Source organism: Marmota flaviventris, chromosome 13 (genome assembly GCF_047511675.1).
Source record: "Marmota flaviventris isolate mMarFla1 chromosome 13, mMarFla1.hap1, whole genome shotgun sequence".
NCBI classification, from domain to species: domain Eukaryota; kingdom Metazoa; phylum Chordata; class Mammalia; order Rodentia; family Sciuridae; genus Marmota; species Marmota flaviventris.
The window spans coordinates 27,167,817-27,195,488 of record NC_092510.1 but is presented as its reverse complement, the minus strand read 5'-3'; the positions used below and the strand labels follow the sequence as shown (position 1 = coordinate 27,195,488).

Below are 27,672 nucleotides of genomic sequence, written 5' to 3'. Positions count from 1 at the left end.
ACTTCTAGATTATTGGTTTCCTCTTAAAAACTGGTTCTTACATGATCAGAAGTTGGAATTTTTTTTCCCTCTGTATTCTCCAGGTTTGGATGATGGAAATTTGCCCTGAGCTGAATTCAGCTGTTAACATGTTGGTAGAGCTGATTCTGTAGGATCTGTAAGCCACTCCTTTATAACACAGCTTGAGATAATATTCACATCCCAGAATTTCTCCTTATCAGAAAGGCTATTATTATTTTTTTAAAATCAGAGTCCCTTTGTCTTTTTATCTTCATATCTAGGTATAATAGACAGTTATGAGGACCTTGCTAATTGTTTTATGTTTACTTAGCTTTGAAACTGCAATTTTTTCTATTGAGTGTACTATATTCACTGTGTTCAAGTTTTATGACTTGTATTAGAAGCAGTGCACTGAACTGTCTGTACACTGAAATAAGAACTCTAGCTATGACCCTGTTCAAATAACACTTCTGCAAGACAAAAGAAAAAAAATAATTATTATCTCTTAAAAATGCTTTAGTACTAGCTTCTAGAAACATTTTTTTTTTCATGATCATCATGGTCAGATATAAATATGCATCCCATTGTGGAATTTTGTGGCAAATTCATTTAACACCAGGGGTGCAGGTGTTAAATCTTGGACCTCAGTCATGTCAGAAGTGCACTCCAGGCAGTGTTATGTAGCCTTAGGTATGACCAGGTCATCACCCCATGAACCCTGACGAGTTGCTTCCCCACACATGAAAGCCATCTTTTGATTCTTAATGTCTTTAGTTGAGATTCCCTTAAAGTAGATGCTGTGTAAAAGATTTTGTGGCAAGTTTATTTAAGAAAAGATGTCAGAAAGAACAGAGAGGATGGAAGTGACACAGAGAAAGAGATGTCAATAAAGGATCCATTAATGAACAGGATCTATCATCAGCAACTGAGGATCCTCCGACAGACTGTGCAGAATGAGTCTCAATCCCACTGTAGACCAAGAGGCTGGATGGAGTGTGTATCCATTAACTCCTGCTGCTTACTGGTTGAGAATCACTCCTCAGGTGTCAGTTTCTAGTCTATGGTCAGAGAATGTTAGAAGGATGCAGGTAGCCTCTGACCCAAAGGAGAATTGACTAGAATGACCTCCCGTGTGGATCAAAAGATGTGGGAGGGTGGGGACCCTCAGCAGTTTTGAGACTAATACTCAAGAGCATAGTCCATAACTGCATATTTGCATTTATGGTTCTATAAAAGAATTTGCATATGGCATGTGCCTGGTTCTGGGACCTCACCATCCTTAGTGCAAAGTAAGTAATCTACACAAAGAAGACTTGATTTCAACAATGGAAATGACAATAACTGTAGTGATTGTGCACCTAAAACCTGCAGGCCTGGCCTTAGGGGAAACAGATTCCATCCACCTTCTGCACCTTTTCTGAAACTCTTCCTCCCTGCCTCTGCTGAAGACTCTACATCCTCTAAGAGATTTTGAGGCCCCAGCTTAGTTATGCTGTCCTCATTTTTTAAATTTAAATTTGATGTTATCAGTTGTTCTTTCTTAGGGGAGACTGGTAAGAAAAAAGAATATTTAAAAAATAAAATGTTAGCAGTAAATTTTATGATCCCTTTCTATCTTAGTCATGTTAAAGTGAAGATATTGTCTGTGAACTAAAATTCTTATAATAATCACATGGATAAGGAAATCCATGAACATTCATGTGTACATGCACATGTAAAACTGTGTACATGCCAAGATCAAATCATGTTTAGAGTCTACATGTATATTCACATAGAGATTATGTTTTAAAATAGATTTGAGAGTAATCACTTCCAAATGACATAAATATTTGTATGGGCCTTTCCTTTTTGTACAGCAACAATTAAGCTGTTAAGATGTCTAGATCTCCCACTCCACCCATGGAGTCAATCTGAGGTCCAAATTGCTTCTGCATCCTCACTTCAAGTACCCAGCCATCCATTCTTGCCATTCCTTTTGAGAAACGAAATATTTCACATTTCTGGCATAGCTAGCCATTGTCTGAGACCAACCTGAATAGGGTAGCAGTTTGTTTTTTGGTAATCAGCTCCAAGCCATAGGGAAAGGATGCATTTGTTCAAGATGTAACAATCCACATATGCCTGGCCTGCTGACATCTTTCAGGTTTACAGAAAGTGGCATGTTGGAGTGGTATGAGAAAGCCAGCTGTTAGCTAACATTTGTCTCCATCCCATTGGTGGCTTAAACTTGAGCACGGCAGAAAAATTTACACATTGGAAATCTGAACACAGTGCACTACAAATCATCACCACAACCTTGCAATCCCCCTCCCACCCACTGTTAAGTATTTACCAGGGTATCACTGGAGCAGGACTTTTATAATCCACAAAAAGAAGGCAGACCCCTTATGCCAAGGTAACTCTAGTCCCAGACAATAACTATTGATGCTCCAACCTCTGATGTGGTCCCTGCACCTCACATGTGCCTGGGCTGGTGCCTTGAGTTGGACTGTAGGTTGTTGTGTGGTGCTGGGATTCCTAACAAGCATGCCCTCCTGGGTGAAGTTTACCCCAGTGCAGACACACACCGTCATTGGAAGCAATGGCCACTGTTATAGTGTGGAGGCCCCATAGGAGATGTCTAGGGTTTGCCAAATGTTTTTTGTCTGTTTTTTTCTTGGTCCACTCATTTCTAAAGACACTTCAAAGATCTATCATACAAGTAAACTGGGGATAGACTGAAAGTCACAAATGCTCTTTAAACCATCCATCTCTATAGCACAGGCCCAGTTCTCTGAGGTAGAGATACCTCTTCCAATGCTGTCTCTCCCAGGACATGCCACTGGGGAGCCCTGCCTGACATTTCCTTGTTAACATGGTTCAGGTGTGATTGCCTTCTTAATTAAGGAGGGTAGTTTGCCCTATTTTATCCTCAGGCTTATGGGGCAGAAGAATACTCTGGCCTTTGCACTCTTGAGGAAAACAGGAAGACAGAAAATCAACACAGATCAAATTTCAATAATCTTGAGCATGAGAATTCAAAGGGAAAAAGAATCTTCTCAGTACTCCCTAGGTACCTTGGGTTTTAAAGAGGCCTACATTTTATAACCAGGGCCTTGTTTTGCAAGGATCTATAGGGATACCTTAAAATGGATTGCATTTAGTTCCTTGGGATGGAACATTTAGTTCCTTGGGATGGAGCCACAGTGTAATTAGTCATGAATGATGAAATGATGATAATGCATAGGTAACTTAAGACACATTGAACCAGGCAGAAACTCACCCTTAACCACTACCTTCTACTCTCCAACCCTGATCACATGTCGATGAAGTTTTAAAGATGGAGAAACAGACAAGTATGCTAATGACTCAAAATTAAACAACAAAAATGCAAGAAACTGGCCAATTTGTCATCCAAAGTTGCCCTGCACACATTACTGGTTGTATCATACTTTTGTTCTTTTGTTCCACACTATTTTTATGTGGCTTACCTGGTTCCTCAAGAGGCAGCCTGGAGGATATCACAACCTAAGAAAGAAACGGGAGAAGGCAGAAAAGAGGAAGAGCAGGAATGAGAAGCTTTCCAGTGAGTTAAAATTCTTTCTATTGTTCCTACAAAAATAGGAACAGAAAACAATCTGATGGCCTTGCTATAAGAGTCAAAGGTAAAGTTAATACCATGATGTTCAGTGAGGTTGTGTCCCGTCCACTCTCACCTCCAAGGGTCTTAAAGATGATGATATGGACAGACCTTGATCCTAGAGGGTTCAACCCCATGTCAGAGAGCCATGGAGGGAGAGCACTGGTGTGAGCTTGGCATCCCAGTTCCTTAGCAGACAGGCCTTGGGAACTAATCACTCCATGACTGTCCTAAATGACAGTCCTCAGTCACACCATTTAACAGTAAGACAGCCTGGGACACCATCTATCAGAAATAGTTTCTGAAACATGCAAGAAAGGCTTTTAAACAAAAAGTGGTACTCCTCTCTAAAGCATTTGCACGGAAGAGGACTTGACAAAAACCCATTTCATAAGCAAGGGCTGGGTTGGTGCTTGGAAAGCCTTCAACACAAGTAGCAGGAGAGGCTTTGCTTTTGCTGTGGGTTTAAGTCCCCACATAAGTACCTATTTTCTAGAAACACACTTGCCACTATACCCTCTAGTTCATACAATTCCTAGAGGAAAAGAAGCTGGGTTTTGACAGACCTCAGACTCCTAGATGTGTGTTTATGGAAGTCAAAGACATAAAGGATACCTGTGTTGGGTCTTGTTCCCACATGGCATCCAACACCAGCATTCAAATGAGGAAAACTCTAAAGCTAAGCATCTACCTCTAGAAAACCAAGGGAACTGCTGGCAGCATTTTTTTTTTTTTTAAATTAATCAAAAGGCTACCTCAAGTTGCACACAGGTGGCTCTTTGTATGTCTATACTAAACAACTACTTACATTTTTAAGCAGTTGATTATAATCTGAATCATGGCAAGTTTTCCTAAAAGAGCAAAGTTGATAAATTCTCTCTCTCTCTCTCTCTCTCTATATATATATATATATATAAATATTTATTTATATTTTATTTTCTCTCCACTACAAGAGAGTAACATTTCTGATTGAACACGGATGGGTAAAGGCTGTATGTGTGCGTGCACAGGGGTTGGGGGGTAGCAACCATGAAACCTGCCTACTTTGGAAAATGCATGTATACCATAAAGCATCTTAAGGAAGCAAAGATGTATTCCAAACTCCTTAAAATAAAAATGTTCTGAGAGGCACTTAGGCAACTTCAAGGGAAGCAAAACTCAAGAATGAAGAATACTGTAGTACAAAATTATGGCCAAAAATACTGTATTTTTAACCAGCAAGATCATTGGGGCATTATTATACAACATTAGGTGTTTTTGCAAAACTAGTTCCCATCCCCAAACAATAGACAATACATGCATTGAATGACATTTTAAGAACAGTAAATATGATTCTTTTAAATACTGTAAGTTAAAAATGTTTTCTGACAAAACTCCCTAAATACATGGTCTAGTCAGGGGTTCCAACGTGATGGGTGAGGAATCCAGCAAGAAGTTGCATTTAGAGAGTTCTTTGAGGAAAAGAAATCCACAAAAAACATGTGTTTCAATCCAAGTCACCTGGACAAAGTTACACAGTAATTTTCCATCTTTCTTTCCTAAACCTAAAAATATTCTACTGAAGAATAATACCTTCCTCCCTGTTATTATTTTCTGTCTACCAAAAACTTCTACCAAAGTCAGAATTCTTTATCCAAGTAAAATCCAATTTTACCCAAGAGCTTGGGTTGGAATCATATGGGGGAAATGGAGGCTACATGGTAGGTAAGAAAGGTAAGGAGGAAATTAATATTTGAGCACCTACTATGTGCTAGGTGTGTATGCATACTTGGAACATATGATTCTAGAGGCAAGAGTGTTATTGAAAGGGCAGTGGTAGTAGGGAAGAGAGCAGGAAATGGTTACTCTGTGAGGAAAACAAATGACAAGTTTAGACTGTACTAAGTTAACTACTAAACAGCAGGTGTCTGGCTCCAAAAACATCTAGCTAATCATATACAACTAAGCCATTTCTTTTCCTAACTTGATGGAACTAAAACGAAATCCCCAAGACACAGGTACCAGGACAGATCTATTAACGCTACATATGCTGGAAATATGTAGAGATAGTTAAACATATGATATTCTTAGTTTTGATTTTGTGTGTTTCTAACCAAAGATATCTCTTTGGAAGAAAATATGAATGTATACCAAGCACACCTTATTTTCATGAATTTGAGATGTTATTAATTGCCAATTAAGTGGTTTAAGACCCTCATTGATTTTTAAGAAGAGCAGCAATATGCATTACAATATTTGGGTACGCTTTATTTTTATATGGGTTAACATTCTGCTATATTTCATTTCATTCGTTCTTCTTGAGAAAGTGAAAACAAAGGGAAATTGAGGGTAATCTGAGGGGAATTTCCAACCAATATTTGAGTCTTGCAGTATCTTATTATGCAGCCCTTTCTTCCCATTATTATTTTTTATTTTTATTTTTTTGCAGATAAGTCATTTTGACCCAAATCCAGCATAAATAGCTTTCCACCAATTCCTAACTTAAGACAACTAAAATTTACAATCATGTGGCAGTATAAATTTTAAAATTACAGTTCGTACACCTTGACAATCAAGATAGTCTGAAGTACAAAAAAGTAAATTGCCCTTTAGCTGAATTACCTTTTTAAAATATCAGGCCTGGTAGTTGATCTCATTTAAAAAAAGACAAAAAAAAGGAAAAAGAAAAAGAAAGTTTCTGGTGTTCTTCAAATACCTTCTGTAGATGTCATCTGCTAGTGAATAACAAGTGCAGGTTCCTAAGATTTTTCTTTCCTCCGCCATCTATTCATGACATTCAACAGAGCTCTTTACATGGAAATGTTAAGAAAGAAAAAAACCCCGATAACTTCTAGGGGATTTACTGACTTTTAAATAAGTGTGTTATTTCCCTTTGTTTCAGATTCGAGGCACAAACTTCTGAATTTAAGCTCTGTAAGGCATAGTAAAAACCTCCAATTTACAAATAAGGAATTCTCTGTGGGTTGCAACTGCCGCATCAAGCAGAAACAAAAATAAAAAAATTTAAAAAAAGGAAAAATTATCTGTAAACTGGTACACTGCAATGTGTTACGTGAGTCATGAAATGGCTGCTTGCCTTGGTATGCTGAAGAAAGGTTTCTGTGTTTTGTGTTTTGTTTTTGAATAAGACATGCCCAAGTCACCATAAAACTCGCCACAAGCCTCCATTACCTAGAGCATCAACAACAGGAGTCCAGTGGCACACGCTTAGAGCAATCACAATAGAATAGAAAGCATGAGTAAACTTTGTTTTTATACAAAACTGAAAAGAATCCCTTCCCGCCCCTCGCCCCTTCAATAAAACCCCAAAGAAACAATATCAACAAAAAATCCTGTAGCTTCGATTGACTAGTGTGGATACAATTAGGTTTCTATGCCTCACTGCAGCTAGGGTGATCAATTATTTCCCTTCTCAAAAGAAGGGATCCTGTCATGCACCCCAAGATAAGCAGCAAAGCCACAAACCTCAATTCTGCATAGCAAATTCCATCCCAACTTCATAAAGACAAATATAACAATCTTTCCCTGTTTTGCTCAGCTTCTTCGAGCTTTGAGATCAGGTTTAATCAACTACATCTACTAGAGCTCTATTAAATAGAATATCTTGATTCCCTAAAACTGTAACACTTATGATCTTGTGATGAGGTTTTCTCTATACACACTGTAGGCCATCAAATGTTGCTGTTTACATTTTTTTTGTTTTTATTTTTGTATTTTTTTGTTTTATTTTTTGCTGCACCAAATTTAAGATCGCCCTTTCAGGCAAGCAGTGGTCTCTAGCTGTTAAAACGTTTCCTTAGTGGATCACAATAGCTTCTAAAACTGCCTTTCTCTAATAAAGGCCATCAGAGAGGTAATACTAAACTGTGCATTTGCCAAATAAGAATATGAATTGTATAAAAGCTCATATTCCAATCCTAGATCAAATGGCAAAAGTTCTACAAAGTTGGTTTCCATGTTTGTATAAAAGCTCCGACTGATTTTATGTATTTTGCTATGAAATTACCTTTGGGTCTTAGAATCAGTATACCTCTACTCAGGAATGTGCAAATGATTTTATACAGCACGATGCTAGTACCGCTCTGTACGATAGTAAGGTTTTTGTTTTTTTCTTGTTTTCTAAATGGAAAAAAATATCCCTAGTCAGAAATAAACTGACAAATTTACATTCTCCTCTCTTAAAAAAGTAAATAAAATAACATTATTCAAAATGTGAATTAGCTATAAGACATACAATACAATTACATAGATACATATCAATACAGCACATTCAATCTGCCAAAAAAATTAATGATTACAAAGCCAGTATGGATGCTGCAATATCAAGAGACATGTATGTACAACGATTAGAGCATTCGTAATTGCACTATACCTACAGGCAGTCTGTTAATTAAATTACAGGTGCTTTCTGAGTAAAGAAAAAAAAAAGTAACCTGTGTTGTTTGAGGCTGGGAGAATTAAGAATAAGAACATTTCATTACTATTCAGTAACTTTGGTACTCAAAAGCTGTTAATTTTCTCCCTCCCCTTTGTTATTCAAAAAAGTGATTTATATGAATGTTTAGACTAGTGCCCAATAGTACTGAGACTAGAGTCATGGCCTCATGCTAACTTCTCAGCAGCTTTAAAACAATCATGATTTCTTTCTTAAATCACATCTCAACTTAGGCTGCTTGTCAGAAGTTCATGATACATGTGCTGTATTTTTTGCATGTGTTGAAAAATTGCACATGTAGAATTCCAAACATCTCTCCTAGGAGGTTCAGTTACAGAGATACATGTTCAATGGAACACTGAGAGGTTACTTTTAAGTCCACAAAACTTCCTTAAGTTCAACTCAATCAGTTACCAGTTCAAGAAGATCCTGAAGGAGATAAACCAGCAGTCACTTTTTTTTTTTTTTTGCAAATTAAAGGTGTCAGGATAATACTATCAACCAACATTCTTGGCAGACTTACTTGAACTTAAAGGACATAAGAGCGAGTAAAACTGGCTTACAATAAACAAGACACGAGCAGATTTCATGATAAACCACACAGGAGACTTTTCTACAGTGCCGATCTGGGGCACTCAACGTGGGACTGGACACTAAACCATGTGATCTGAAGGGCAAAGAAAAGAATGGACCATGAGCATCAGATTTACAGTTACCGATTATTTGGCAACTGGTAGGTTCTTTCTCAGCCAGTCATCTTCAGCTTCACAGTCTTACTCTCTTTAAGACACTGGCTTTTATTTTGTAAGGTCTTAATTTGTTTTGCTTTACAAAAAGCCAGTTTTGGCAACACATACCCATAATAAAAAAAAGTCACTGAAAAATTGTGGCCCAATCGCAAAAGAAAAAATTAAAAAAAGTTGGAACCAAGAAACAAAAACAAAAAATAACCTATGAAAAGGCTCTGGGTAGCAGCCATTGGGGCAATGTAGTGTCTGTTGGCATGTTTTTTGGCATCTGTGATTTAAAGAAAGGGTGGAGGCGGGGGAGTCAGGGGCAGGGCATTCAGCAAGGAAGGGAGAAAGGACAATGGCACATGGATTTCAAAAGAAAGGACTCCTTCTATGTGTCTTTGCCCATGCCTCCAACTTCTGTGCATTTCTCTGAGCAATCATGAACTATGCCTGAAGGTCAAAATTCAAAGAAATGACGCTTAACTGTTTGATGGGCATCCATTGTCCCAGTCCAGTAAGACGAGACTATATATCAAAAAAGAAACACTAGATGTGTATCCAGAGCAATACATTGAAAACCATAGTAGTAATACATATAATCCTTCAGCAAAAACTACAAAGTGTTAGGTTAAGCTGATGTAGGATGGCTTAAATCGAATGACATTGTCCTGACCATCATTCAAAAGAAAAACTTGACCAAGAATAGAACTAGGATAAAGGCCATTGTAACCTGGGGAAAAAAAAAATCAGGAGGGATGTATGGATTAGGAAAAAGGGAAATCAGCTTTGTTTTGCTCAATAGAAAAGAAAGAGAGTAAGAGAGAGAAATAGAGAAACGACTCTTTGTGAGTGCATGACTGAGAATTTAAAATACATTGAGTCACAAGGTTTTGCCTAAAAAAAAGATAGAGAGGAAATGTGCTGGGACTGTACTTCAGCATCCTCTGTTTTTTCCTCTGAATAGTTTAAATAAAATCATAATATTTACTATAAACTCTGTGGACACACTCACACAGAGTCCAGGACGGCAATAAATTAGTATTATGCAAATTGTTTTCCACAGAAATACAGTCCCTCTTGTATATCTTCAATAGCCCACCAGGGAAGGGAAGGGCAGGTTTCTGGGAGGCACGATTAGACCAGATTGTACTCCTTCAGGTTCAACTGGAGGATGGTGTCCTTGACGGCGGCAAAGACAAAGCGGATGTTCTCGGTGTCTGTGGCACACGTGAAGTGGGAGTAGATAATTTTGTCACTGTCTGGGTTCAGGTCCACGAACATCTTCAGGATGAATTCTCGAGCTGCTTGTGCATCTCTCTGGGGTCCTGTTGGTCAAGGGAGGAGAGGGATAGTTTGTTAGCTGATCCATTAATTCATTCAATAAATATTTATTGTGTAATTGCCAATGAGGACTAATCCACACTGCAGATGTGATCTGTTATAATCATGTTCCTGACCACTACTGTGTGCAATCTACTGTTATGTCACTTGCCTGTCTGTCTATGCATCCACCTTCCTTCCCACCATAAAATGTGGACAGATGCGGACAGAGGATGACTTGAAGTCCAAGCTAAGTTTATTTTTCTCTCTGATTCTCTAGTTGATAGGGAACCACAGGCTCTTCAGGACAGTGATTGCTTACTTCTGTTCCACTGAATCAACTATACATAGGTGCACATACAATAAAGCTGCCTCCGACTCTCTCCTCACTCTGTCCCCTAAAGACCCAGTACCATGGATTATCTGACATTCTTCAGATTTAAATCTCAGGAAAGAACACCTGCTTCTTATGGTCAGGTCCATCTTCAACAGTACTCTGCAGTCACACTCATATAGACTTCTGGGGTTTCCGAGCACACTACACTTACACAGCATTCAGTTCATCATGTGTAACGAGTAAAAAATTGGTTTGAACTTTATTACATTTTTCTGGCCTCTCTTGTGGACCAAGCATTGTTGTAGATACTTTGAATAAGAATTGTGTTATATTAGCAAGATAGAAACTTACACAAATAATTGTGCAATGGACTGAAATATGATACCAAAACAGAGGCAACAAAAAATAGATTAAAACTGGACTTCATCAAAATTAAAAGCATTTGTGTATCAAAGGACATTATTAAGGAAAAGACAACCTAGAAAATAGGAGAAAATATATGCAAATCATATCTGTGATAAGAATTTAGCACCCAGAAAACATAAAGAACTGTTACATTTCAACAGAAAGGCAACCTGATGAAAAAATGGGCAAAAGACTTGAATAGACATTTCTTCAAAAGAGGGTATGTAAATGATCAATAAATACATGAAAAAATGCTCAACTGTCATTCATCTCAGGAAATCACAAGATCCCTTTCCCATCTACTAGAATGGCTATAATTTTTAAAAGGTGAAAACTAACTATTGGTAAAGAGAAGTTTGTACATTTGAGCACTAGTGGTGTGCATGTACAATGGTGTAGCCACTGTTGAAAATAGTTCGGTGGTTCTTAAAAAGCTGAGGATAAAATTCCCTTATGATCTAGAAATTCTACTTGTAGGTATATATCCAAAGGAGCTGAGCGAAGAGGCTCTTACAGATTAATGTTATGGCAGTATTAGTCACAACTGCCACTAAATACTCAACAGGGGGAAATACTCCAAGTATCCATCAGCTGATGAATGGTTAAGCCAAAAAGGGTACATCCATACAATGAAATATTATTCAGCCATAAAAAGGAATGCAGTTCTGACAGAAGCTATAAGATACATGAACTTAAAAATATTTTACTAAGTAAAATAAACCATAAAAGAACAAATACTATTCTTATAAGAGGTATCTTGAATTCAGAGAGACAGAAAGTAAAATAGGGATTACCACACATTCATCAAGAGGTAATGGAATATTATTGATTAACTAGGATAGAGAAAACATTTTGGGAATACCAGTGATGTTTGCATAGCATTGTAAATGTAATTGATGCCTTGAAATCAAGTGGTACCATGGAATGTTTGCCTAGTATTATAATTAAAAAATTACATTACTAAAAATCATGCATCACTTGGAGAATGAACAATAGGTTACTGAATGATCAATGGGTTATAGAAGACATCAAGGAGGAAATTAAAAAATTCTTAGAGATAAATGAAAACACAGACACAACATATCGGAATCTATGGGACACATTGAAAGCAGTTCTAAGAGGAAAATTCATTGCTTGGAGTTCATTCCTTAAAAAAAGAAAAAACCAACAAAAATTACATTACTATGCAAATTACATCAGAATTAAAAAATTCATAATATACCAAAAGCTATTAACTATATACTTTGAATGGGTGAATTATATTCTATGTGAATTATATTAATAAAGTTTTTAAAAGCTTATTTAAAAATTCTGATAAATATATTACTTTCAAACTTATTGTTTTAAATTAATAGCAACATCAATACACAACTACCTTTCAAGGGTTGAGCATATCTTAAATCCATCTTTGTGCCACTAAATATCTTGTGTTTCTCTCTAGTGATGCAAGTTAGTTCTATATCAGCAAGAAGGCATGATCTCTTCTTTACTGTTGGGAAAGACCCTCCTAGGATTCACCACTTGGTTTTTTTCTATAAATAGTCTTGTTATCTACTGGTTGGAATAAGAAAACTCTTTGAGAACTCTACTGAGGGCCTGACCACCATTTCTAAAAAATGCATCCTAAGTTTCAGATAGCCAGCTTCAAAACTTTCAAATCAACCTTGTTATATGCTGGGGCTCAGTACTATTGAGTAAACTGTGAAAACTTTTTTCTCATTTGTACAATTAACAAAATTAATGGCTGAGTTTTTGACTTAGGGACCAGGAATTTAAATATCTGTAAGTAACTGAAAGGTTGGCATCACAACTTTCAGATGTGGCAGAGAGAAATAAAAAGGTGCCCCAAACTAGGACTAGGGATAAACTTAGTGGCACAATGCTTGTCTAGCATGCATAACAAGGTCTTGGGTTTAATTCGCAGCGCACGCGCGTGCACACACACACATACACATACACAGAGCCCTAATTAAAAATGACATTTTATATATAATACCCACATACAGTTTAAATATTTATGTATATATAAATATTTAATGTTCTATCTTTTCAATGTACTGTATAAGTTAACTTACTAGTTCCAGAGCAGTACTAAAAAATACTTAAAAAATTTAAATATATATAATGTTTGAAATTTTCATATTTCAAAACATTCATATGAGCATATATTAGAAGGAAAATGTTCATAGATTGTTGGAGCAGGGGAAGTTTGTCATTTTCATAAAAACACTGTGACTTGTAGCTGACCTACATCACATTTTACTTATCCTATTTGGGAAAGAAGGGACTATATATTTTTTTCTTTTTTATTTACCCTAAAGAATACTGGAACTAGATTCAAGTTTGCTGAAGTGCACTGGAGTGTGTTATGTTTTTAAGTATAACTTTTGTTATTTGAATAAACATAAACTACAAAGAAAGCATTCTAGCCATTATAGCAGGAACAAAATTCTAGTCTATATGAACAATTTTGCAATTCAAGTCCATGTGGAAATCGTAATTTACCATCCTTAAGGGAAATAAAGAAATGGCATTCATTATGATTAAGACCTAGAAGTGCAGAAATGTGGAAGTGTGAAATTTATAATACTATAAACATGCTCATTATGAAAACATCCCTGCAGAGTGGGCCTAGATTTTTTTCAGTCTTTCACTTGTCTAACAGGGGCTTTGAGGCTCATGAAATAACAGCTGGTTTGCTTTGAGATTTAACAGAGTCAGCATCTTCTTTTTCTATGGCCACATTTATGATGAGGATTATGTGTATACAGGGGGAAATATCTTCAGATTTTAAAACATTCACAATGGGCACATATGAGAAGGAAAATGCTCACAATGATGGGGAATCTGGGGATTAGTGGACAAAGGAGATTAAAGGGATTAAAAGATGTGGCAGAGAGAAATGAACAGTTCTGCAAACATCCATCACAGAAAAATGTCCTCTTGCAGAACAATTAACCACCACATAGTGTGGCTCTGCCTGTCACTGCTTAGCAGCTTGAATTGGGGATTTAAGTTCAGTGGATGGGCAGTGCTATCTGTCCCTTATGCAAGCACATCAGGAAAACAAGCCAGTCCAGGCCAGGCTACTATGTGTGGTACTGTGTGGAGCAGTCACTATGTGTGCAGTGATTCTCATCAAATTCTGGGGGAAAAATAAAGAAGGCTCTCCTTCTGGTGTGTGAGGAAAGCACATGTGTTTTAGGTCTACACCTGAGCTTCATGCCCATGTTATTCAGGTAAATCTCGTATTTAATGCCAAGGGATACAGTCTCAGGCATCAGGACTTGCTTCCAGGAGAGTGGCAAGTGAAAAGGAGTAGAAGAGAAAAATGCTGCTCAGACTGAGAAAGTATTTGTCTTTAAAAGAATAGCAAAGCACAAAGGAAGGGATGTAAACATACTGCTAACAAAAAAGAGCACGATCTCTAACAGTTGGTAACATCTGCAAATACACATATTTCTAATTTACAAACCTTTAGATTCTTTTATTGAACATCTCATTAAACATTAAACATCATATTTCTCTTCCAAAATGCATGTGGGATGAAAAGATGACTAAATCTCTATCCCTGGTATGTTTGGATCTTCACAGAAAGCTATGAAGCTGAAGTTATTCTCAAGTTGTTTTTTCTTTTTTAATTTTTCTTGGTTGTCGATGGACCTTTGTTTTATTTCTTTAAATGCGGTGCTAAGAATTGAACCCAGTGCCTCAACATGCCAGGCAAGCGCCTTACAACTGGGTCACAACCCCAGCCCAATTATTCTCAGATTTACAAGAATTATTTTCCAGGGAGCTTTCAAAAGTACAAAACCACTGTTGAACTGATGCCCATCCTGTATACCTTCCGGTGATAATGTAACTTAAAAATAATCTCTTCTCCTATTGTTACATATGATTGTATGGTACTTTGGGGTTTGGCTCTTCTCTGTGCCAGGTTCTGTGATAAGAGATTTACATTTACATATGACTGCATTCAATCTTCTCTTCTCAGGAGGAGTAGTTAAATAAACTTGTCTAAAGCAACGCTTCCAGAGAGTGGCAGAGATGGAACTCTGAGACATTTGAAGTACATGCTCTTAATGACTGTCTGGACCAGGGCTTGGCAAACACTCTGTAAAGGGCTGAGACTGAATATTTTAGGCTTTTGCAGACCATTTGATCTCTGTCACAATTACCCACTTCTGTAGCTGCAATGTGAAAGGAGCCATGGGAATAGGGGTGGGTGTGTCTCAATAAAACTTCATAAAAACAGATGGCAGACCAAAGTTTGCCCCTTCTGATCCAGATTCAAGCATTTACAAAACAGTGACTATGACTCATTTGGTTTAGAGTGGCTGGACATGGATTACTTGATCAATCAATTAACAAGTGTTTCTCAGAGTGAGTGTGAGTTGTTCAGAATTCATAGTCTAGTTAGGGAAGGCAAAAATCTACTTCTAAGAATGAGGTAAATAATGCAAAGTCATATGAGTACTGAACTGGGTGCTACAGATTCTAAGAGCTGCATCTAGAGCTTAAAGGGCAGCTAATATCACTACAGATGGTGGAACTTCACTAGGCCATGAAGTCCCACGTCCCACCAGAACAAATGTTTCTGGAATATTCATTGTGTAAGGCATCATGCTAAATGTCATATATATAATATCTATTACAGTCTATAAAACAATCCCACAAGTTTGGCCCAAAGACTCAGCAAAATCAAGTGACTTTGATTACAGTTCTATAAATAAGAAGTGTCAGAATTGAGACTTGAACTTGGGTAGATTCAGAGATTGGCTCTTGATCATAAAACTGTGTTCTTGCTCTAGACAAAGGCAGAAGTGGGTTGTAAAAAAAAATGAAAGGAGAGAAAAAGAAAAGTATAATGGCTGAGAGACAACTGGTCAAAACTATTGAATTGTTCCTTTCTCTGATCTTGTTATTTTAAAACATATGAGAACTTGTTTTCTTTTTTTCTGTAACTTTTTTAGCATTAGGGAACACAGTGTTTTGTGCTGTGTCATTATAAGAAAGAGCAATCAATAACTAGTACTTCAACAATCCCAATGCCCAGGCTCTGCAGCAAAGGTGCTCACAATGTGCTAACTCTTGCATGGGTGCTGGCATACACAACCCATGCTCAGCTATGGGCTGCCTGAACAGGGCGGACTTACCATCATATTCTGGGAAGTAGTCAACTAGGTGGGAATACATAATTTTCTCCTCTAGAAGATCTTTCTTGTTTAAGAACAGAATAACTGAGGAGTTCTGGAACCAGGGATATGTGATAATTGTTCTAAAGAGTGCTTTGCTTTCTTCCATTCGGTTCTGGAAAACAAACAAACAAACAAACAGAAAAAACAAGGAGTGAATTACGTGATGACTCAGTCTGTGAGTTTGTGTTATTTCATATGTCCAACCCATCTTCTGAATGCATCCCATTTTTATAATCATGAGATGAACTTATCAGGACTTACACGCAATTAATTGTGACAAACATTGGCTGTTTTCATTATGCCAACTTTAAGACTGACAAGCAGAGGAGAATAAAAGTAACAATGTCTGGTGAAAAATTTTAAGGCTGAAAGAGAAATTTAAAGTCTAGATAATCATGTTATATTCTGATACTCGGTCATAAATTTTCACCAAATTTCATTCATGACCAAATACTTAAGATCTGAATTAAGAACTAGATATAAGGCTTGATTTTGCATTTCCTAAACTATATTTACTTGAAGCCTCGTGATTTATTTAAAACATTCAAAATAAAGTTACTTCTTTGCCCAAAGCACATCTGGATTTCTAAATTATTCCTACTAGAATTATATGTGTATGTGTGTGTGTGTGTGTATATACACACACACACATACACATGCATACACATAAATATATACCTACATCTCCCTTGATAAGTAACACGTGGGGAAAAATTTTAATATCATATATTTCCTGTTTATTGATGCACAACACTTTTTCCTATGATACGCTATAATTTTCATACACAACGTGGAGAAACACACAGTAACATTTGTGAGAAAGTGTTCTTATCTCAGGTTATACTTTCAAGTTTACATTGATAATAGAAACCTTAAATGGATACTCAAGGAAATTAGTCAGTCTGTTCTGTAGAAATGAAGACACTCATCACTCTTAGGGGACCATTAGCCAAAAGCCAGAGAGTCTAATATTCTTCCTAATCTGCTTATCACTCTTCCTCTCAGACACACTCACCATCATTTCCACCCTCTGGGAATAGGTTTGGGGAATTCCCCTTTCTGAGGATTTAAGAGCCAAGATGTGTGGACATACCTCCTCCTGGACACTCTGTTAAGAATGCACTTTCCAATTGCCTTCCTTAGTTCCACATGTGATGACTGAGCTTTCCCAGCAATGGAAAAGCCTGTCTAGAATAGTGCCCACATCTGCTGCTAAAGGGTAGCTCTGTGGTTTAAGCCAGAATACTGAGTTCCCTGCCACATGGGCTGGTTCAGGCCTGGGCTCTGACCCAGGTCTATGGCAGGAGGAGCTCCCCTTCCACTGGGCCAGTCAACTAGGGCTTTTGCTGGGAACTGTAGAAGAACTTTGCCTTTATGGAAAATATGGAAGAGAAACGACATAGTCTCAGAAGCCACATTGAAACTGAAAGATCAGTTTTTTCTAAGCTGGTCCCACTCATCTGGTTCTAATAGGTCATGTAGACCTGGATTTTCTAGTAATATCAGTATCTTTTCTGTTTTAAGCTAGTTTGAGTTGTATTCATCTATTTTTTGTTACATGAAATGTTGGATACATCCCCCTTCCAACTTGTATAAGGGAAGACCATTAAGACTGAGGGCTCAAGCTATTGTTATTGTCTGCTCAGATTTTTCCCTTCTACTGGAGGATGCACCTTAACTTTCATAGTGCAGGGCTACAAGGACCAATAATACACTCTTTTGCATAACCTTCTGACTGCCTTTCCAGGAAATCTCTGGGGGAATTCACTCACTATGTGCAATTTTCCAGATATTGAATATGTCTTGTTAGTTTTTCCTATAAAGCATGCCAATTCAAATCAAGATGAAACGGCCCACTTTTCCAAAGCAGTGCCTTACAAAAATTAGTAAAGTTGATCATCATCAATTTCTTCAACCTTTTGACTTTGTGCCTGTGATTGCTTAGATAATTAAATACCGATGAAACAAGTAGGCTGATATAGTGAAAGGTTAATTCATGGCTCAAGGGGCAGGACTTATCTTGCTGCATATATTTGTATTTTACATAAGTGACATGCATAGTCTTTTTTAAAAAAATGATACAATGTGATTTTTGACACAATATCTTTATTTATTTTTATGTGGTGCTGAGGATTAAACCCAATGCTTCACACATGCTAGGCAGGCGCTCTACCATTGAGCTACAACCCCAGTCCATGAATAGCCTTTAAACATGTTTTTACTCTCTACAATTAGTGATTAAAATTTTTTATACGTATATTTTTAGTTTGTCAATTGACCTTTATTCTTTCTATCTATCTATCTATCTATCTATCTATCTATCTATCTATCTGTGGTGTTGTGCTTCACACATGTCAGGCAAGCACTATAACACTGAGCCACAACCCCAGTCCTAGTGATAAAATTTTAAGCCATGGAAATGATATTATCTGACAAATGATACCTCTTAGCTTCAGATTTTATAGGCTGAATATTTTGATAATGAAGAAGAATAAAGCCCCTAATAATTGAACTAATTAAGAAGAATCATCTGAAGAAAATTAGATATTAACATTGCTGAGAGGAGAGTTACATTCCTTTTTTTTGGTGGTGGTGGGGGTGGTACCAGGGATTAACTCAGTAGGCACTCAATCACTGAGCCATGTCCCCAGCTCTATTTTTTATTTTATTTAGAGACAGGGTCTCACTGAGTTGCTTAGCACCTCAGTATTGCTGAGGCTTGCTTTGAACTCTCAATCCTGTCTCAGCCTCCTGAGTTGCTGGGATTACAGGTGTGCACTGCCATGCCTGGCTCCTTTCTTCTTATGGCTAAAGAAATTCTAGAAAGCTGTACTGCAGGCTTTGAAGAATCTTGGTCTAAAGAGTGATGTGCACACCCTGACATCTACAGTGAGTCCCCAAAGAAAGACTCATCAATATACTGAGCCTCCAGAAGCAGGTTGTGAGCTCCCAAGGGAAGGGCCCTCCCTATCCCTTTTGTTGGAATCCCTCCAGGGTAAGTAATTGGGCCCCTGGCAGGGGCAGGGGTTCTGACTGCATCAATACAGAAGAAGGTACCTCTAAGTCTCTGATTAATAGTCTCCAGTGATGTCAGTTGGAAGGTGGCCTTGTACTAGCTTATGGGACAGTGGCTAGGAGAATCTCTCCTGAGCCCAGTACTGTGTCTAGTCTGCTGTGCCCAAGGCCACTCTGGAGGCAGAGCCTGTTCCCCATCTGCTAAAGCTTTAGCCAGGCATGTACTTGGAAGTTACTCCAGGATATTTCCCTGTTCATCATGTGCCAGGTAGACTGGGGCTTTAGCATACCAGAAGAAAGCTAGAAAGCAAAAGGGGACAACTGTTGGCAGTGTCAGCACCAAGCAGCCTTCAATCAGCCCTCCAGGTGATGCTGATGGCCACTGGTCTTTGTGAGGCATGATGCTGAAGACCAGCTTCTCTAAATATCATTCTGAGTCACCAGGGGATCTTGTTAAAACAAGGATTCTTATAGCATTTTTCTTCTTTTTTGGTACTTGGGATTGAAGCCAGGGGGTGCTTTGCCACCGAGCTACACCCCTAGTCCTTTTTTTAAAAATATTTAATTTGAGATAGGGTCTCAGGTTCTTGCTAGGTTGCTCAGCAAGAGCCTGGAACTTGTGATCCTCCTGCCTTGGCCTCCCATGACACTAGGATTATAGGTGTGTGCTACTGTGCCTGACAGCACAGGGCACTTCTAAAAGGCTCCTGGGTAAGGCAGATGCTGCCACAATAGTCACCTTCCACCTGAGGTAGAAGGTATAAAAAGCTTGCTGAGCCTTGATAACAAAGAGGAAGGTGATGCTCTACCCCATTCTCCTAATAAGCAGTCCTAGTTGATACATTAGCAAGTATCTGAGTCCCGAAATACAATTCTAATCATGCTGGCTTCATTCTTTTTGTGCAAGAACTACAATTCTTTCTTCATGCTATGTGATGTGTTTTTCATTCTGTAATGAAAATTCCTTATGTTAACCCCCAGAATATTTACAAACCAATATGCTTTGTATCAAAGTCTTGGACTAAATCCTAAATGGATTTGCACAATGCCTCACAAGGTAGTGGAATATGCAGAGTGTGTAGCAGAATCTCCTCTGCTCAGTAAAAACTGAAATCTAGAGGGAACGGCATGTCCTAGGGGACTCTGTGGCACTTGTTCTTTAGTAATTTGCCAGGCCATGAGGTTTTGAAGAGAAAAACAAAGGAGCAATGTATGAGACACATGTGTGTCCAATGATAAAAAACAGGGAGTTTTTTGTTCATTTTGAAGACATGGCAGTCTGAGGGGTGGTCCTAATCTCATACTCTGTTTTCTTAGGGATTTAATAGCTGGGAAATGTACAAGAGTATATGGGAGGATACCAACAAAGGTTTTACTATTCAAAATAGGGGGCTCCCTGTTAAAAGAATGGCCTGGCCTAGACCTGGGCACAAGGAGGCTTCCAACTGCTGTCACCAGACCCATCACTTCTCCTGAGCCCAATGAAGGGTGATTTCAGCATAGGCGAGAGAACTATAGCAGGGACAGAAAAGATGGGGGGCCTAACAAAGAAGGTCCTGCCTGGTCTCTGTAAGTCACGTGTGACACACCACAGGGGTCTGACTGGTCTCTATTAAGTCATCTGCCTCAAGTATATGTGGCCATGGAAATGTCAGACTTACCCAGCCCACACTGAGAAGCAAGGCACTTGTCCCATGGGTTGGAATCAGCAAGTGGCAAGCACTAAACCAGGAAGAAGCATTTATACCATTCCTAGCTGTGGGAGGACAGCCAGGTTCCCTGCTCCCTGTATGTAATTGTAGAGAGCATGGTGACCCATGAAAATCCTCCCTTGAATAGTCTGATCAGAAAGCCCTGATCAAGCCATAAATGAGGGTTCTTACACCTCTAGTTTTTAATAAATCAATTCTCAAGTGTTCAAATCTACAAAAACTACTATTTAATGCAATCTCTGGCAAAAATATGATTGTCTAACACTGCCTACAGTGTAAAACTCCAAATTTCAGCCTGGTATTCACAGCTTGCCATGGCCTGATTCCCTGTGTACACCTTTAATCTGAGCCCCTATACCAAGTTTTCCTTTCCAGATGAAGAGATCCAATGTCAATATCATCATTTAAGCAAGATTGCATTTCCCTAATCTGGGCCTACAATGCTATTCCTACTCCTCATCTATCAAGGCCTAGGTCAAATGGACTTCCCCAAGCAGTCCTTTTTGAGACTCTGGGGTTCGCATCTTCTTCCACCCAGTGCCTGTTTTGCTATGTCTGGTTTGCCCACCATTTTGTGGAGTGCTTGTTGCATGCTGGGCACAGTCCCTGACTTATATAGGCAAAGAAGATAGACATGCCAATATGTCATTCCAGTCTACATGGTTGGTCTTATCAGGGCTCTCTTGAGCAGTGACAGAGGAGACTGAGGTCATGTAGGCAAGATTGGACAAAAGCAAAGCATAGGAAAATTTAAATCCAAGGTCCTTTGAAGGGATCTGTGAAATTCTGAATGAACAGTGTGCCAGGGCTTCTGATCTCTGGAACTTGTGCATTAAATAAGAAAAATTGTGTTGAGAATGGGCAATATTTTTTCCTTATTTGTATCATATGGTGGGGGCAAGCATGGCATAAACATGCTAAGTTTCATGAAAAACAATGTGCCCAGCCTCTGTGGCTCCTAAAATAACCTGTTAAGCCTGCAATGCCTGTATGTTTTCAATGCTGGGATGCAGGAGAGTGTATCAGAAAGCCATGCTGGACTACCAAGTCTGGCATGCCGAGATGCAATGATTTGCCTTCCCTTTGGCTCAGGTGCAAATGAACCTCTGATCACAGAAAAGGCCAGATCCAGTAGACAGAGCTCAAGACCCCAACTAGAACCTAGCTCTTCTCAGTCTATGGTCTGGTCCAAACTTCTGTATAAAAAACTGCCAAAGGGCCTAATGGGGTATTTCATGACTATGTATTTTGTAGCTCGGCTGCCATCGAGAGCTCAATTTTGCTCATAAGCTTTCTCTAGCCCTCTTTCTGTCAAGATGGTACTTCCCTCTGTCAAAAGAATTATACTAGAGATCTTAGCATCCATTTCACTAATTTTGCAGTTCTTCATTAGCTTGCCAATAAGCACATGCTCTTCTCACAAAGCTCACCCATTTTTTTAAAATAAAGAGCAAATTTAGACTGAGACCCTTACTTCTTTTACCTGATACAAGTCACCTATCTGCCTGCATCTCTTTGATGAATCACAGTGAATTACATTCCCCATAAGATCTAGAATGTAATAGCCCTTAAAAGCAAAACTAGACACTGAAGAAATCAACATGCAGATTGTCAAATCTCATCACTGAGGGCTAATAGTCATCTATTAGTTGTCTGTAGCTCTCAATGGATGCATGATGCACTCCAGAGAAATGGAGAGGAAGACTTCCAGGGTGTAGAGATGCTGTGGTATTAAAGAGACACCCAGGGCCTAGGTGACCCACAGACTCACTGATGCCAGAAGTACTTAGATGGCTGTGATTCTGTGTTCACAATGTCTATGTTCACAATTCTGTGACTGTGTTTCTCAAGCTTTCCATTAAAAGAAGGCCAGGACCATACTTTCTATTGAGAGAGATCTGGATATGATGTTATTTTTGTAACAAAATTATCATGTGTAGTTTGTCAAACATTCTGTAATTTAAAAAGATCAAATCCCTAATGAGGAAAAATAAATATTCTGTCAGGTATTTATTTCATTTACATATGTCTACTAGGAAGATAATGCAACAACTCAAAAGACAAATTACTCTAAGGCTTAAAGAAAAAAATTTGCAAGCCCAGTATTTTGCATATTTCTTTCCTCCCTGGATTATTTATTATAATTAGTTTGTCATGTTTGACTTTGTACCTTCAGCAGGATCACACTGTTATGCATCCTGATGTCAATAGTAGGGACAGTTCAAAACATACTCTGTGCCAAACTCCTGTTGGAGATGGGGGTGGAGAGGGAAAAGGAGGTAAGGAAGGCAGAGGGAAAAAGTCCAGGAGTTCATAGGAATCTGTTGTCTGAAAATGTGCTGGAGATAATCTGGCAGAGAAGATGCTGATGTTGCAGCAGGGCCCAGTGGTAAAGGGCTAGGGCTGTGAGCCAGGGAGCTCATTTGACACATGGCTCTGTCTCAAAGACTGTGAACTTGGGCAAGTGGCTGAGCATCTCTGAGCCTCAAGTCTCCTGGTATCTCCTAGGGTTTGAGAGGAAAGAGTGAGACAAAGCATGCCAAAGCACCTCACTTATGATCTGGGTACATAGTAACTTTTTTATGGTAGCCACAATCACTAATGGCAAAATTGCTAGTTAAAAACCTCTTGGTGAGGCCACTTGCTTACCTCAAGTCACTGGGTAAACAGTACAGTCGGTGAAATCTTACCATTCTCTGGAATTGCACATTATCTACCCATCAAGTCCAAACACACTTGATTGATAAGAAACTGGAAAGTCGCCTGGCTCTCTACTAATTTCACTCGCATGGAGAATGCTTCTTCCTAAGATTTTCCACATGTTAATGGGGAATATCTTCCTAATCTCTAAAAGTGCTCAAAATTTTCAACTCCAGAGAAAACCAAGAAAACAGACATAATAGATAAGTGGTACAATTGGAATGAGAAATAATTAAAGGCAGTTGGAATGAGAAATAATTAAAGACAGCTTTCTTAGCTGTCCCACTTCAGCTAAACAAATCAGAAAACAGGAATAGATAGGATAAGGACATCAAACTCAGCTGGACACATATCATTTCCTTGATAATTTTCTTAGTCTTTGCAAATCACTGCAAGCAATTATTTGAGATCACATTTGGCATACTTGAAGGCAGCTCCGGAAGGTTTTAATGTTATAGTTTCTGCATATGATTCATGTATTCTACTTGTACAGGATGTTTAGAGAAGCAAAGAAATAGAACTTATTTGCCTAACACCTCTGGGTCTAAGGTTTCAAGGCAGAGATGAGGTCACCGATGATGTCCCTTATAAAATGAATTGGTGAAAGCCAGAGTGTATCATAGGAGAAAAGTGAGCCAGGGAGCTCATTTGACACATGGAAAGAGAGATTGGAGGGAAGGATCAAGGAGAAACTCACGAGAGTGAAGAGAGTACAGGAGTGACAGGAAACAAGACATGTGTGACCCTCTAATGTGGATACCCTGTCCTGGAATTGAGAGGGCACTTCTTTTAATATTTTCTGGTATTCTAGTTCAGTCAAGTGACCAACTAACATCTTCCTTTTAAAGTATACTTCACAGCAAATCAATCTTTCTACTTAGCAATTCTCCTGAGTGCTAATATGCTTACATATCAGTGACCCAAAATCTATCCTTAATTCTTTCTCTTTCTCTCAACACTCTTTACTTATTGAGCTGGGATAGATGATATCAACATATACATGACATCAACTTTTCAATCCATGCAATTTCCTTCCTGTCCTTTTTTGCCCCATCCACTCCCCATTATTCTGTGCCATCATCTTGGGGCAGTTCTGATCATGGATCAAGACAGACTACCACCTCTTTCTCTCCAATATGATGTCTCATGAGCAAAGCAACTCTCCCCTTGCCCTTTTTTTTTTTTTTTTTTGGTACTGGGAATTGAATCCAGGGGTATTAACCACCAAGCCACATGCCCAGCCCTTTTTGTTTTTTATTTTGAGACAGTTTCTCATTAAGTTGCTTAGGGTCTCCCTAAGTTGCTGAGGCTAGCTTTGAACTTTTGATCCTCCTGCTTCAGCCTCCAGGTGTGAGCTGGGATTACAGGTGTGAGCCACCATTCCCAGCTCCCATAACCTTTTAAAAATCACACTGCCAAGCTGGGAACTTAAATCGCAGAAGCTGTCACTTTCATTGTAACATCTCTGATTCCACTAAATACCGAGGGCCAGGTAATTTCCCTTAGTTGCTGCTGCTGGTGGGGTCATTTCTTGCCTGAATCTCATAAAAAGCAGTGCCTTCCATATTTCAAACTTGCCTAAACTGATGGCCATAATTTGTTTTCTCTGGCACCTATTTATAGGAATAGAAAGACACCTTGCATAATTAAGATAGATTTGCATTAGAATTTAATCAGGACAATAACCTACTCAGCATTCTAGCCTATCATGTTATGGGTCCCATTCAAATAAGTAAGATTCATAAAATAAGACTTAAGCAAACAACAAGTGACTGAAGGATGTGGCCTTGCAATGTGGCCACCTGAATGGGTAGACTTTAAGTTTAGACCTCAATGGGTGATGAGCACTAAGTGGAGTCCAAAGGCCCAACTCGGCTGAGTAAGCACCTGTTCCCACTGTATCCTAGATCACCTGCTTGCAAAGCAGCCCATCTGCTGAAGTCTACTTGGTTTCTCTTTGTTACATTTAGCCAGAACCAGACTCATATGAACTTAAAACAGACCACAGGAGAAAAATACAGATTACTCCTACAGATACCAGTGAGTCTTCATTTTCTTGAGCATCACCTCAAGACATAATAAACATTTAATAATGGCCTCCAAGGAACAAGTCAGGAGGACACAAATGCTTCATTGGTAGACTACTCATTTGGAATTATGAAGAATAGTAAACAGAGGAAATGACAGAAAGGTAATTTAAAATTAAATACACTACAGTCAGTACTAACTCAATTTGAGAAACAGAATGTGTAAATAATTGTGTGCAAACTTAAAAGTGAACATCATCAACTCAATGGAACACCATACCTAAGAATTCAAGTTTTGGAAATTCTGCATGAAACTGAATGTTAGCAGCAGCAGCAGCAGCAGCAAAAACCAACACAAACAAAACAAAATAAAACAAAAAAAACCAGCTAAATTGTGAAGAATACATTTTAATTGTCTTTACCCAAGTTATATTCATGTTTACATTAAAAACTACTTAAAATAAAGTTAAATGCTTTTTTTCATTATACAATTCATATGTGGTCATGCAAGAAAAATTTTAAATTGGAGTAAGAGGAAGAAAAATCTCCCATGGTTGAATTGTCCATATACTTCCCCCCCCGCTTTTGGTTAAATTTTATTTTCTTCCAATCTTTGGACTGTGTACAGTTTAGGTGCTATTTTATGTCAGTGCTGGGATGATGTGTAGTCATTTATGTACCTATGTTGTCAATTCAGAAACCAACAGCTATATGTGGTGAACACTTAAAATGTGACTACCACAATTAAAAAATATTTTAAAATTTCAACTAATGAAAGCAAATACTTAAATAGTCACATGGGGCCTGCAGCTACTATATTAGTGACTTTAAAGGGCTCTGAACTCTGTACATAAAATTTTCATCTTATATTTTATTCTCAACATTATATTATATTCAAAGCATTTTTCTGCTTTTCAATTCATAAATATTCTAATTGCTTTGTAAAGTTATAGTAAGTGTAATTATATACTGTAAAATACTTCAGGGGGGGTATTATCTTGAGTAGCACTATAATTTACAACTTTGTGTATAAAGATTTTCATAGTTGAAATTTCCTATATAACAGCCTATCAAAGCATTTTGTGAATTTTAAGGCTCTTGATTAAAGACTAAATAGCTTTCTACACCTCATAGTACATATGAGTAAGCACCTGTTCCCACTGTATCCTAGATCATCTGCTTGCAAAGCAACTCATCTGCTGAAGTCCACTTGGTTTCTCTTTGTTACATTTAGCTTACTTACTTACTCATACACCTCATAGCTGTGTGAACTGGCTCATTTTACTATTCCTCCTCCAGCTGGAGTCTCACCCTTTCACTATCTTTTTCATATCAATTATGTGTGGCATGAAATGACACAAAAGGGGAGAAAAACAAAAGCTCATTGGCTAGGTTTGAATTTCTGAGTAGCAGTCAAGGTGAACATTTCTAATACATTTACTAACTGCATGTTTTCTCCTTTTGTGGACTGTCTGCTCATGCCTTATGTCCATGAACATTGCTCATATATTTTGCTTGTTTTTTTTTTTTTAAATGGATTTGCATGCATTCTTAGCACACTGAAGTCGTTAATCATTATTTTAGTTTTCTTACTAACTTGTCATTTTGAATTTGGGATGTTTCAAAGAAGCTATCTGGAGAACACTGAAAAAGATTTAGATTTGATATTTCTAAATTAGGACTAAGATTAAATAGCTTCAATATTTCTAAGTTAGATCTTTCTAAACTCAGAAATCAGTTCTACTTTATTATTAAAAATCAAATTTCAATTTTCTAGTGGGTCTTTTCCTTACAGTCAATTTTCCTTTTTCTTACAGCTAAGTTTTTTTTTTTTTTTTTTTTTTTTTTTTTTATTAGCTAGTTTGGGGAATGAAAACCCTGGCTCAATCTGAAAAAACATTCTGTAAACTGCCCTAACTAAACTGGAGCTGGTAGCAAGGAGCAAAGCATGTCTGGATGTCAGTTTCCTTTTTCTCACTTGTTCATTTTCTGATTCTACAGTGGATGAACTGTAAATTGGCCCATTTGCTGGAAACTTTGGATAAAGAGAAATAGAAGCAGGATTTGGGGCTGTGGAGATAAGGGATTAAAAAGAAAACAGGCTTGGATATTACAATTGAGCTAGAAAACCTGGGGACCCAGAAAAGTACACAGGAAGACTTGACCGATC

At 38.1% G+C, this 27,672-nt stretch overlaps 1 protein-coding gene across 1 annotated transcript in view; it reads right to left on the bottom strand.

Annotated features, from left to right (window-relative positions):
- Positions 1 to 4,806: 4,806 nt before the first annotated feature.
- Positions 4,807 to 27,672, bottom strand: part of LOC114105010 (guanine nucleotide-binding protein G(q) subunit alpha) — a 286,367-nt gene continuing 263,501 nt past the window's right edge. Inside the window, exons 6-7 of the mRNA XM_027951350.2 lie at positions 16,007 to 16,160; positions 4,807 to 10,113 (exon numbers count right to left, since the gene is read on the bottom strand). Coding sequence (XP_027807151.1) covers positions 9,923 to 10,113; positions 16,007 to 16,160 — 345 coding nt within the window. The 3' untranslated portion in view covers positions 4,807 to 9,922. The remainder of the gene's footprint in view (positions 10,114 to 16,006; positions 16,161 to 27,672) is intronic.